At 47.0% G+C, this 12,895-nt stretch overlaps 1 protein-coding gene across 2 annotated transcripts in view; it reads right to left on the bottom strand.

Annotated features, from left to right (window-relative positions):
* Positions 1-579: 579 nt before the first annotated feature.
* LOC149287104 (protein CASP) overlaps positions 580-12,895 on the bottom strand; it is a 236,500-nt gene continuing 224,184 nt past the window's right edge. For both annotated transcript variants that reach the window (XM_089493444.1, XM_089493443.1), the window contains 9 exons: positions 8,842-8,978; positions 8,045-8,111; positions 7,337-7,449; positions 5,939-6,055; positions 4,796-4,879; positions 3,909-3,965; positions 2,420-2,500; positions 1,613-1,677; positions 580-1,457 (listed from right to left, as the gene is read on the bottom strand). In XM_089493444.1, the coding sequence (XP_089349570.1) occupies positions 1,397-1,457; positions 1,613-1,677; positions 2,420-2,500; positions 3,909-3,965; positions 4,796-4,879; positions 5,939-6,055; positions 7,337-7,449; positions 8,045-8,111; positions 8,842-8,978 (782 nt within the window). In that variant the 3' untranslated portion in view covers positions 580-1,396. The remainder of the gene's footprint in view (positions 1,458-1,612; positions 1,678-2,419; positions 2,501-3,908; positions 3,966-4,795; positions 4,880-5,938; positions 6,056-7,336; positions 7,450-8,044; positions 8,112-8,841; positions 8,979-12,895) is intronic.

The following is a 12,895-nucleotide window of genomic DNA, read 5'->3' as shown; positions in this document are numbered from 1 at the left end:
AGGTTTGTTCAGAGGAGGTGTGCCACTGCCTTCCCCAGAGGCTGAGAGAGCGTGACTTGGCTAAAGTCACCTAGTGGGTTCCATGGCCGAACAGGGAATTGAACCCTGGTCTCCAGAGTCATCATCCAATGCACAAACCACTATGCCACACTAGTACAGTTGCAAACATAACCAACGCTTCCATAGGTGTGAGTTCTCTGAACGCAGTCAGCCTTTTCTTTGCATATCTAAGGCATATAAGGAAGGCAAAATAAATCAATACAAGTGCTCCCCTGTGGATGTCTTGGGTCTAATGGTCCAAAACACTCCTCTTTTTGGAGGCTAGTGTGTTCCTTTGGTTCATCAGGACAGGTCAGAAGAAGAACCCAAGGCCTCTCTGGACCAGCCTTCTCTTCCCCAATGAACGAATGAGCAATGAACAACTCCCAGTATCCATCTAACTTGCCTAGGTCTAACTTGCCTAGCCTAAATCCGTGCTTCTTGGGTCCCCTATTTGCTGGACTCCCCTCAGCCTTCAGCCATTATTGCTACCGGAAAGTGTTTTGCTTTGGTGGAAAAGGAAAAAACAACAACACAACGTACATGTTGCTTTAGCAATTTAATCACTGTAGGAGCAGGAGAGAAAAAGAATTGTGCTTTCCAACCAGCATGTTGATCACAACATTTAAATCGCATTTACTCAAACTCTGGATTCTCTGAAATTTTTAAAGGCAGGGCCTGCGGGTGTTTTGGCCTTCAACTCCCAGAAGCCCTAGCCAGACGGGCCAATGAGCAGGAATTCTGGGAGCTGAAGTCCAAAACACCTGGAGGACCAAAGTTTCAGAAACGCTGTCTTAAATCATGGCTTGGCAATGCTGATAAAAACATGCATTTGGATTAATGGTCAGTTTCTAAAATTCCAAAACCGTAACTGTGGGTTATACCCCAACTGGACAAACTGATCAATCAACAATATTTGGTCTCCCAGATTCACCTATGGGTGCAGTTATAGCCTCTTAAAAAGTTACATTTCCACAGCTAGGGCTTGTAGTTAATGCCTGGGACGTCACGTTTGAGATCGCTCTGGGGGTCAAACATTTGCCCAAGGACAAGCCAAGGCCTGTTCTTTAGATATTTTATTTGCCTGAAGCTGGAGGTCTGCAGTAGACATTTTGGGGAAACAGAAGAGACGAGAAGCCTAGGAATAGGGCAGCATTAGATAAACTCCCAACCCTCCAAAAAAGCGATGGGGTTTGGTGATGTCGGTGTATGTCTAGGGGCAGCCGACTTGTAAGCACTCTGGATGGTGCTGGGCTGGAAATCCTATCAGACCTCGTGGCCAAGGAATAATGGGAATTGCAACCCAACCACATCTAAGGTGGGGCACAAGTTGGTAACCCGGTTTCTGTCATCGGCTTCACTGCCACAAGTTGCCGTTGTCGTCGTTCCTATGAAACTGGTGGAAGTGGTCAGCGTACCTGAAAGGAGCAGATAAAAAGGACTGGATCAGCAAAGGCAAGTGTCCAAGCATCGATGCTTGTAGCATTTTGGAGTGACCAGGTGCCACAGTGGGAAGGCGAACTCTGCAATGCAGGCTCAAGGTTGAGCTGAAAGGCTCATTTTTGATACCTACTTCTTGGCACAGTAGGCCGCACAGTCCCTGCCGACGCTCTCGCTCCAAGCGGTTTTGTAGAGGACCTGGAAAAAATAAAGATAGGCCATTCATTGCCTATTGTGGGAAGCAGGAAGAGGGAGTGACTTACCTTGACAAGGGATGTGTATGGTGAGGAGAGATATACGGAGAAAGAGGATGCGCTCACGCAAAATGGCTTCTAGAGAACATATTTTGTGGTGGCAGGTGCACTAGCACAAGCAGTTGCATTAACCAGAAATAGAAAGCTGACCATGGTGTTTGAATCTGGGCTTTTGGTTTGTTGGTCATAAATAGGCCCATGCTGTATTGCTTAGCTATCTCTGTCTATCCACCCATCTATCTGTCTGTTCATCCGTCCATTCATTCATCCATCCATCCGTCTATCCATCTGTCTGCTCATCTGTCCGTCCATCCATCCATTCGTCTGTCCATCCATCCGCTCATCTGTCCATCCAGCCATCCATCCAGCCTTCCGTCAGCTCATCCATCCATCCATCCATCCATCCATCCATCCATCCATCCATCCCTGCATCCATCCATCCGTCTGCTCATCTGTCCATCCATCCATCCATCCATCCATCCATCCATCCATCCATCCATCCATCCACATAGATGTTGGTCTATCTGTCCATTCATTCATCAGTCCATTCAACCTGTCTCTCCGCATGTCCCTCATAGAAGAGTCAACCATAATGATGGTTTGGCCCAGGTCTTAGTCATGCTTGGAGTTGAGCCACTGGAATCCATGTAAGATAAGTCAGTAATAGCAGAGAGAAACAGACTCACCAGGAAAACAAGAAGGTGGAGGAAAAGGGTGTAGAAGAAGGCAACAGTTCGGGCCGTCTTGTTGGAGAGGATGAGTCTTCCCTGCAGAGGCAACCGGAAGACACAGAGCTCTTAGTCAGGAGTAGTCAAAGCACCTTGAATGCTTTGGCACAAAATCATGTGTTCAACATCATGTATTCTAACTTGTGGGGAGAGACTGTGATGTTTGGGGGAGGCATATGGGTAGGTTTGATGGGGAGAAACCCGGCCCCTCTTCTCAGCCACCATCGGAAATATTTCTCTTATCCCCTGCAAGCTTTGCCCGGATGCTTTCCAAAGACATAGTCCAAATGGTGCATTGCCTTGATGACATCCCATTTGGACTGCTGTAATGCACTGTACATGGGACCACCTTTGGAAACTGTTTGGAAACTGCAGCAGGTCCAAACTTGGGGTTAGACTGCTGACCGGGACTGGTTTTAGGGAGCATCTAACTGCCTTGTTGAACCAGCTTATTGGGGAGTTTGCTTTTAATGGTTTGATGTTTTTAGCTTAGCATTTTTAAAGGGTTTTGCATTTTTATTTGTTATATTAAAAAATGGGTACTGTTTTATTGTTAAGCCTCTGCTGTCAGCCGCCTGGGCACCACTTTGGCAGAAAGGCAGCATGCAAATCAAGTAAGCAAGTAAATTAGATAAAGATATAAGGACTAGAAACTTCTTTCATAAACAAAAACAAAGGTTTCCTCAGGAAAGGGAACCTTGTGTCCTATGCTGTGTTTTGTGCTTTTCCTGTGCCTTTGTACACACAGGCCGGCTCTTAGGATCCTTTTCATTTCTGGTTGGCTTTATTCCCAGAGGTCTACCACCTGACGGTTTTCTTCTCTTTGCATCAGTTGTTGAAAAACAAATCTTCAGTTGAGGAGCTCAAGAGCCTAACAGTTTGGACAAATGAAATGAGAAGAGAGGGAGTTGGCAGATGTGTGTCTGAGTGCCTCCAAGTCCTGGTGGACCCCATGGGTTACACAGGGTTTTCTCAGAGGTGGTATTGCCAATTTCTTCCTTGACAGTACCAGGGATTCCTTGCCGGTTGACCATCCAAATACTAACTAGGGCTGATCATGGTTAGCATCCAATATGAGACAGGATTTGGGGATGGGATCAAGGAGTGGGGTTGTCAACAAGTTGCACCCCAAGTGACAACTGAATGGTCCCCTGCTGCCTAGTAATTGGACATTGGAGGACTTTCACAGTCCCTTCGCCACATTGAGTCCCTACATTGGGGAGAAAGTTGGGATATAACAAAATAATGATGTTTTGGACTTCAGTTCCCAAAAGCCAATGGTCTGGGATTCTGGGCGCTGAAGTCCAAACCACCTAAAGGACCAGAGTTTGGGAATCACTGTTCTATAGGGACTGTGAATATGTAGCAGTCACAAGTGCTTCACTCGAAATTATGCGTTCGCAACCGCCATAAAGGTTCCCAGCCTTTAGTTCCCCGCATGACTTACCATGCCAAGGGTGGCCTTATCCCATGGGCTCAGGCTCAGGTATTTCCTCTGACGCTCCTGAAATTGAACAGATCATAAGGCACAGATAAATGCAATGAAAAAGAGGTGTTCCTACACAACCCAAAGGAGAATCTGAAAGGCCCCCACTCACTTCTTAACCTGCGGTGACCACCACTGAACGAATGAATTGCACTTCCATCTAGTCAGTCCGGAAATGAAGCAGACTCACTTTGACCTTAGGTTTTTTGGGTGGCTTCTGAGACCAAGTCAGCACTGCTTGGACTCAGCTATTGCCATCTATAAATGGGAGAACGGAGGCCTGATCTCCTGGGTTTGTAGGCAGGATGGCCCAAAGAAGACAGTCTCACTCCATCTTCATAGTGACCTGTCTTCACCATGCAGGGCCAAATCCCCAATTCGGGTGCAGACTGTCTTCACGCCATGAGTCCAGTTCTGCACTGAATCCGCCCTATCCCTCCCTTAAACCGGATTTCAAAAACTTACCTTTTGCTCCAGACTTATGGAGCACTCCATAGCGATGCCAGGAGTCTGTCTGCACATGCGTTGCTGCTGTTGCCCAGTGCCACCACCGCTGGCGTGAGTCAGTCCCGCTGAGGTCACAAAGCGGTGCCAGCCATGCCACCTTGTTGTGCCCTCCGAGGGAGTAACTTATGCCAGTAGTAGTGATGCCAGATGCACAGAGGGGGTGCCAGAATACTCCAAGAGCATGGCAGGAGTATTCTGGCCAGGGTAGGTGAGCCCCCAGGTATGTATGTACTCTAAAAGCACTTCTTGCTCCCAAAGTGCCAATGAAAAATCCTGATGTGCCAGCCAGCCAACCTTCCTTCCCTCACTCTGCCTCCAGCAAACAGCTCTAGGCTTTGTACCTTCCGACTGAAGGAAGTAAAGGGGTCCAGGCGTTCTTCGTACTGGGAAGAGTAGCGCAGCTCTGTGTCATCGCTTCCGCCACCCTAGATGAGACACAAACCAGAGCGTCAGGGCATGTTCACGGAGGTGGTTTGGCTCTTTCATGTTTCGCATAGGAAGAAGGGAAGGGAAGGGTATGAGGGAAGGAACGTAAGTGTAGGAAGGTAAGAGTAAGTGATGAGAGGGTAAGAGAAAGGTTGTTTGAGTGGAGGGCGTTATGAATGAATGGAGTGGGTAAGATGATAGTAGGATGGAAAGGTGAAAGAGGGAAGGAAAATGGATGGAGGAGGAAGTAGGAGGAAGAGGAGCAAGGATGTGTTATGGAAGATTAAGGAAGGGGTTGGAAGGAAAGGATGGCATAGATTGGTAAGAGGATGAGTGAAGCAGGAGGATGAAGAGTGGGTGAGGCGGTTATTGCAAGTTGGTATGTTTGAATTTATTTTGATGTTATTATGTATGTATGTATGTATTAAATCTAATGAGAGTTAAATTTATAAGACGTGGGTACTTCTTATGGAGGTGGAACGGAGGGGTGGGTGTTTTTTTAATCTCTTGACAGTATTTTATGAATTATGTTAGTAGGTATGTCTGTATATATATATATTTGCAATGTGTTTTCTTTTGGGAGCGTTATGTTTATGTGGAATTTGGGTGTCTGTTTGTTACGGTTGTTTTTCCTTTTTGTTGGAAATTAATAAAAACTAAAAAGAAAATGTTTTGCATAGGAGATAAACTGGTTTGCTCTTCCTCTTGGACCTTTCCTAGCTGGCCGTGGTAAGACCTGCTATTCCACTTTCAACAACTGGAGCCCGAGTTTGCTTTTCCCCCTCTGCCCTCCTCCTTGCTTTTGCCTTGTGCACCGTGTCCTTTAGCTTACTAAGCATGCAATCTCTATTTCAATGAATCAAAGGCAAAAGGATCATTATCCTTTTGGATAATATGGACCCCCATATATGGACCCCCCATATAAAATACCCCAGGGCTCCCATCGTCTTGCTGTAGTTTGCTCACTTTTATCATGTGATGTCGTTTCATTATTGTTATCGTGATTTGGGAATTTTAAGTTGTTATGTGGGAGAGAGGGATAATGGACCAATACTTACCCGGCCGGGATAGCTTTGCAGGAACTTGATCTTCTCATAGAGCTTGATGTTGTCGGCGCGCAGGCTGTCCAGTTCGCTCTGCAGGGCTTGCATCGTGTGCTGCATCAGCCGGTTTTCCTGCCAGAAAGCCAAAAACATACTCAGGGGGCTTTTCAACCACTCGTTTTAAATCTACTTTCTTGTTCTTTACGGGAAAAGAACCCAATTTCTTAGCTGGTTTGCTTGATGGCAGAACCGTTTTGTAATTTTACCATTCTTATAGGTTTTTCATTCTTATAGGTTTACCATTCTTATAGGGTTTTAGTTTGGATTTTTTAAGGAGCTGTCGAAGGTGGTGAGGACAGTGCTTTGGGAGACAGCTTTCAAGTTTGATCCAAGACCCAAAGTGGATTCACTGGCCCTCTGACACTGGAACCACCAACCTCTGCTGCTGATACTGGGTTCTTATATGGCATATGTATCATTTCAACACTGCAGCCTTTTACCGTTGGAAGTTGCTCGACTATTAGTCAGCCTCATGTATAAGTCGAGGGCAGGTTTGGGGGCCCAAATGATGTATTTTGATATGATCCATGGATAGGACAAGGGTAAAACTTAGGGACATGTAATGAAGGATGTAAAGGACGAAGCAAAGGAAAACGATGCCAAAGGACTTACAAAATCGAGCAGGAATAACTGTTTCTGATACTAAAGGCTAGATGGATGAGAGAGTAGAAGGCGGTCAGTGCTTCCAGGGCAGATTAAACTCTTACTTTTCACAAGGTAAAATACAGTACTTACATTGACCTGTGGATAAGTCAACTCAGGTTTTTTGGGTCAATTTTTAAACCTAAATTTCTAGACTTATACGTGAGTATATAGAGTAATGTACTGAAGCGATAGTAATACATACATACACTCCAACATCTCAGCTTGGTTTAGTGAGGACATGGGGAAGGGCCTTTTTGGTGGCTGCTCCCTAGCTTTGGAATTCGCTTGCTGCGGATCCTAAGATGGCTCCCTTTTTGTTGTAGCTCTGAGAAGTGAAAACTTTTCTGTTCCCACCGGCTATTCGGGAATTGCTTATGAGAGCTTTTAATGCTGAGCTGTTTAATGGTGAGCTGTTCCTGATTTGATCTGACTTAATGAATCTGTTTTAAAGGATTTAAATTCTTTTTATACATTTTTATTGTTGGACTAGGATTCTGTGTTCCAGAATTTCTAATGAGGTCCGACCAAAGCTGAATAGAGTAGCAAGAAATTCAAGATAGCTTTGGGTCCGCCAACCATTGGAGTGCAATCCACAACCAGTTTAGCCTGAATACAGGTGGCACTGGGCTGTGTGTGTGTCAGTGGTTTGAGAGTCCCCATGGTTGGTCTAGAACCAAGGAGAACCTCTCTGTCGCAAGGGTACCTTACCGCTTCCAGCTCATGGTTCCGGGTTCGAAAACGTTCCCTCTGGCTGGAGATGATGGAGAGAAGGGAGTCCATCTGGCCCTCTGGGATCTGGCTAGTTGGTGACGGTGGGTAGCCTGGAGAAGAAGACAGCGGTGGAAGATGGAGGGAGTGATGGAGAAAACTAGACTAGAAGCCACTGCAGGAGGTCAGTCCTCAATGATTTAGTTTCAGCCATTGTTGACCCTTACCAAACATGTGAGACTGAAGCAGAGGTTGGGTGGCAGGGGACCTTTTCTTGGGGGATTTTGGGAGCTGGAGTCCAAAAGAGTACTCTGCCCAACCGTCCTCTGCTCCTTTCCCACATGTTTGGTCAGGGTCAACGACGGCTGAAGCTAGATCGCCAAGGGCTCAAGTATAGTGGCGACCAAAATCTCTATCCCCTCCCCCCAATTTTGGCAGCTAGAATTTCGGGCCTTTCGGAGGGGGGAAACCCCCCTTTTTTAAACCCGGGGGCCTCCTGGTGTGCTTTCCCCACCCCTGCAGTTCAAGCTAAAAAATGTTCTGCCATTTTGTGTCTGTCTTCTTGAAGGACCGTTGTTTGCACCAGGCTCCAGTCGGCCGTTCTTAGGGCTCCAGAGGCAAGAAAAGCACCTTCTTGCAGGCAATGCTATTCGTAGCCTGGGCAAACAGAGCAGACCCTCCTCCCCGTGCCGGTGGCGAGATGCTTACCGTAGAAAAGTGCCGTTGCTTCTTTAATGGGTTCGGGAATGTTCTCCAGGTTTTGGATAGCAGCACCCTTTGGGAGGGAAGCAGAAGACGGACATGGATACATGCCTAGCGTGCCCTCCGACACTTCAAAGCCGGGACCTGTGTGGCCAAACCACACCAGAGCGTGGCTAGGCAGCAAGGGTTATTGATGGAGAAGAAAGCACAATGTTACCATTTTAAGCAGGAAAACCCTGGGATCAACTGGGACTGTCCCTGTCAAACTGGGACAGTTGGACGTGATGCGTGCAGGTTAATGTTAGACTCCTGGTTTAACAGTAGTAACAGCAAAATGTCCTCCCAGCCACTTTCAAACAGCGACAGTTGCTTACCTGTGCCAACCCAGATGTAAATGTGAACTGTTACATGCCAGGTAATGCCTTGGATGGCTTGGGGTGGGTAGTAGGCAAATGACACATCCCACCATGTCACCATCTTACATCTGGTTCTCCCCATCAAGGTACTATTTTGTACCTGTATTCTTTACCTGGGGCACCATTTTGTACCTGGTCCTTCCCAGCAAGGAACCGTTTAGCAACCATGACCCAGACCCCTCTTTGGTTCTAGTCTGGCCCCACGAGCCCCATGTCTTCCGAAGTCTTCCAGGTTTGAGATAAGCTGGGTTAACTGCTAGACCACAAGTTGAACATGAGCCAAAAAGGCCCATGAGATTCTAGGCTTGTCGCAACTTGCGTGTGTCTAGGTGTGACCCAATGTCTGTCCGCTGGGCCGGAGGGGGGAAATCTCTTTGGGGAACTGACCTCCGCATCCGGACGGTGCGTTGCAGAGAGGGACTGGATGGTGCTCAGGTCCTGCTCCAGCTTTGCAATTAGCTCTTTCTGCTCTGCAACGGTGGAGACGGCTTCGGTGAACTGGATTTGTAAGTCGGTACAGCGGCCTGCGGCGAGAAGGAGAGAAAGGGGCTTATTCGACGGAGTCAGGATGGGAGAATAAATGGATAAATCCTGGCAGGTGGGGAAGAGGATGACACAGTTGTGTGCAACGCAACCTAGGCTGTTCCTTTAGGCTGTCGGGAGGAAGATTTGATCCCCCTCCGATGTGGGACTGCAGCTCCCATCAGCCAGCATGACGAGTGGCAAAGGATGCCAAGCGCTGAAGTTATGCTTTTAACTTTTGTATATTTTTATATGATTTTAGATAGGTGACTTTAATGGTTTTTGGATTTTATTGAGATTTTAAAATATGTTTAATCTGTGAGTGGCCCTCCTGGGAGAAAGGCGGCATACAAACTGAATGAACGAATATGAATGAATGGATCAGTTGATTAGAATTCTGGGACCAAACATGAATTAGACCCATATGTCCACGTTATTTATTGTATTTGTGCTTCTTGCTTGAATGACACCTTACCTAGTCCTTAAACGTATTTGCAAAGAGGGGAGGAAAGTTTGGGTATATGACTTCTATTATTTCAAAAGGTGTCACGCTGAGGAGGAAGCAAGCTTGTTTTCTGCTGCTCCAGGGACTAGAACATGGAGCAATGGATGCAAGCTCCAGGAAAAGAGATTCCACCTCAACATTAGGAGGAACTTCCTGAGAGTAAGGGCTGTTCGACAGTGGAACAAACTCCTTCCTCCAAGAGTGGTGAGGGTCTCCTTCCTTGGATGTCTTTAAACAGCGGCTGGATGGGATACTTTGATTGTGATTTCCTGCATGGCAGGGGGTTGGACTGGATGGCCCTTGTGGTCTCTTCCAACTCTATGAGTCTAAGTGCTGCAACATCTGAAAGGTTGTGTGTCGCCTATTGCTTCCTATCCTTTAAAAATGGGGTATAAATACTCTATGGGTGAATAAAAAATGCATGAGTATGGTGTGCCAACTGTATCTTAAATAATATTGTAATCATTTTAATTCATAAAGTGTCTTTTGAGTCCCAACTGCAGAGAAAAGACGAGGTACAAACCAAGTCCATCATCATCCCCCAACCATTGCTTTCCTCATCCCCTCCATCATTTCAGGACCGTTTTGATGGACTCACAACTCCCCCTTGGTGCCACTATGCTATACCAAAGCCTGAGGACTTTAGACATATAGATGCAGGAATACGGTCCAAACCCAAGGAGTCTTTTCCCCCCCGTAACAAACATTAAGTTGTGAAGTCACAACGGACCAAACATTAAATGCCCAACAGGTTGCATGGCAGCAACCGAGCCACAAGATGGCCCCATTCCATAAGAAATGCCACTAGTCTGGCCTTTTGGGTAAGAGATCTGTCAAAGGAACTGATCCCTGCTCTCTTGGCCTCTATGTCTTTTATGGATCCTTTCTTTCAGCAAAATAATACGGTGACAACATTCACAGTGGCTGCTGTTAAAACAAGACTTGAGAATGGTTTTCAGAGTCCGGACCTTATATAACTTTGGGAACGTTTTGCGTTGCGTTTTGTATCGGCGTCGTTGGCTTCCAAACCTTGCAAAACTGTAGCTTTGAATCAGGATGCTATGTTTTTGTTGCAATGGCTTGCGGCGGATGCACATAATTGACCCTTCTCTCTCTCTCTCTTCAAAAGGGCTGTGAATTCAAGTCTGATTTTAAGATGGAGATGCATAGGAGGACCTGGAGGACACCCACCCACAAATAATTGCCCACCGAGACACTGGATTGAAGACCGGCCCCACAAGATGTCCGGTAAGTCTCCGCACCAAGGGTGAGATGGAGTATGATTCTGCCTCTAGTACGTACTTCTCAGCTTGAAGTTAATGCCTCTGTATTAGTATGCCCCATGTTGTTGTTGTGTGCCTTCAAGTCATTTCTGACTTATGGTGACCCTAAGGCAATTCTGTCCTGGAGGTGTCTTGGCATGTTCTTGCCATTGCCATCCTCTGAGGCTGAGAGAGTGTGACTTGCCCAAAGACACCCAGTGGGGTTCGTGGCCTACATTTCCCCCCCACAAACCTGTGTCCCTTTTTGGTGACAGAAACGTGACCGAAAGACCAAACTAGAGGGCTTCCCAAGGGCAAATCCGGGACCACTGGCTTCTTGGCTTGAGTAGTTCTCAGTCTTTGGCCCTCCAAGCCGACGGGAAGGGAATCATCTGATTTCAAATGTGTCGAGCGAGAGTTGTACGGATGCCATCGGCTTCAGAAAAGACAAATGATTCCAGCGCAAATCCAGCCTGAACATGCCCTAGAAGCCACAAGGACTAAAGTGAGGCTGTCATACTTTCATAGAGTCATGGAGTTGGAAGAGACCTCAAGGGCCTTCCTGTCCAACTCCTGGACAGATGATGGGAAAACACAGCTCCATGGAAAAGACAATACAGTGTTTAAAGAGTTTGTGGGGTCTGAGCCTGGGGATCATGGCTGTGAATACCAGGAGGAAGTTTTGGAGGTCTCTTATCCCAGGGCCATCCCGAGTCAAAGCCTACTTGACGGCAATGTTTTGAGCTCCAGCTCCCTGACCATTGGTGCTTCTGGGAATCTAGCTGCCAAAGACCTTGGTGAGTAATGGTGACCTCTGGGCTACACCAGCCTCTTACTGGTCTTTGCTAGCCTTTTCTGTGAAGATGCCAACTAAACCTCCCTTTGTACCTGAATCCCTTAGAACAGGGGTTCTCTCAACCTTAGTTCCTCCAGATATTTTGGACCCTGACCGCTGGAGTCCCAAAACATCTGGTGCACCAAAGGTGGGGCAAGGCTGCCTCCGAAGCAGTGGCGCCACCAGGGTTGGTGGCGTCGCCAAGGGCGGTCACTTTGGGAAAAGGCAGGAGCAGCAAAGCTTGGGCATTGCTTCCCAAGGGCAGGCAGGTGGGCATCCCTGGGGCATGTGTGTGGCAGAGGATGCCCCAAATGTTAACTAAATTACGACAAGCCATTTATTTGGCTAGTAAAATGCCTGTAAAGGTCTCCAAGCGCTGGGAAATTACTCTCCAATAACCATGTCTCAAAGACCCCTGTGAATGCCAAGTCAGATTCAGACTCTTGGTGTGTTGTGGTGGTGGTGGTTGTTGCTGTTGTTAACCGCCCTTGCGTTGTCCCCAACCCATGGCCAACCTGTGGGTGAGGCATCTCCAAGGCTCAAGATGTGATAGGCCTGTGGAAAGACTAGGGAAAACAGCAGCCACAAAGATACGCAAGAACCTGGCGGCAGAAAGACAGTTGTGGGTGCAGTCAACGCCACCCCTGCAGGGAAGAAGAAGAAACAGAAGAGGAAGAACAAGAAGAACGGAGGAGAAGGAGGGCCAGGCGTCGGAGTCGGGTCCTCCAGCAAAGAAGCCATCTCAGCCACCGTTTGGGGCCAAAGAGGAGGAGACCCAAAATCCAAAAGAGAAGAGAAGGAGGAGGAGAAATAGGAAGAAAGGGAAGAAAGCAGGGACTCAGCTTGCAAAGGATGGGCCTGATTGAGCTTTGGGAGAGGGAAAGGGCTGGCCGTGTATGTGTACAAAGGAACTATTTTGGTAATACATTTCCTAATAATTTATCTATATTGCTAAATACATATGCATGGATTTATAGTACTGCGATGGACCCTCCCCATTCGCTGGGGGATAGGGGCACAGGGCTCCTGTGAAAGTGGAAGAGCCCCAGATAAGAAAAGCAACCATGTATTCACATATTCTACCCTCCACATAGTCTACAATCCCATATGCCATTGACATACCCTGTCCTGTCCTATACTCTCTTGTCCTTTCTTGTCCTGTCCTGTCCTATCTTATACTATCCTAGCTTGTCCTATCCTATGCTATCTTGTCCAATCCTATCTATCAATCGCATTTTCTCATATTCTATCAATCACATACAGTATTCACATAGTTTATCAAACTAATATTCCCATATTCTGTCAATCACATATCCA

Source organism: Sceloporus occidentalis, unplaced genomic scaffold (genome assembly GCF_023333645.1).
Source record: "Sceloporus occidentalis isolate IW3139 unplaced genomic scaffold, rSceOcc1.0.p SCAF_64, whole genome shotgun sequence".
NCBI classification, from domain to species: domain Eukaryota; kingdom Metazoa; phylum Chordata; class Lepidosauria; order Squamata; family Phrynosomatidae; genus Sceloporus; species Sceloporus occidentalis.
Note: the sequence above shows the minus strand (reverse complement) of the source record. Positions and strands in the feature narration are given on the sequence as shown.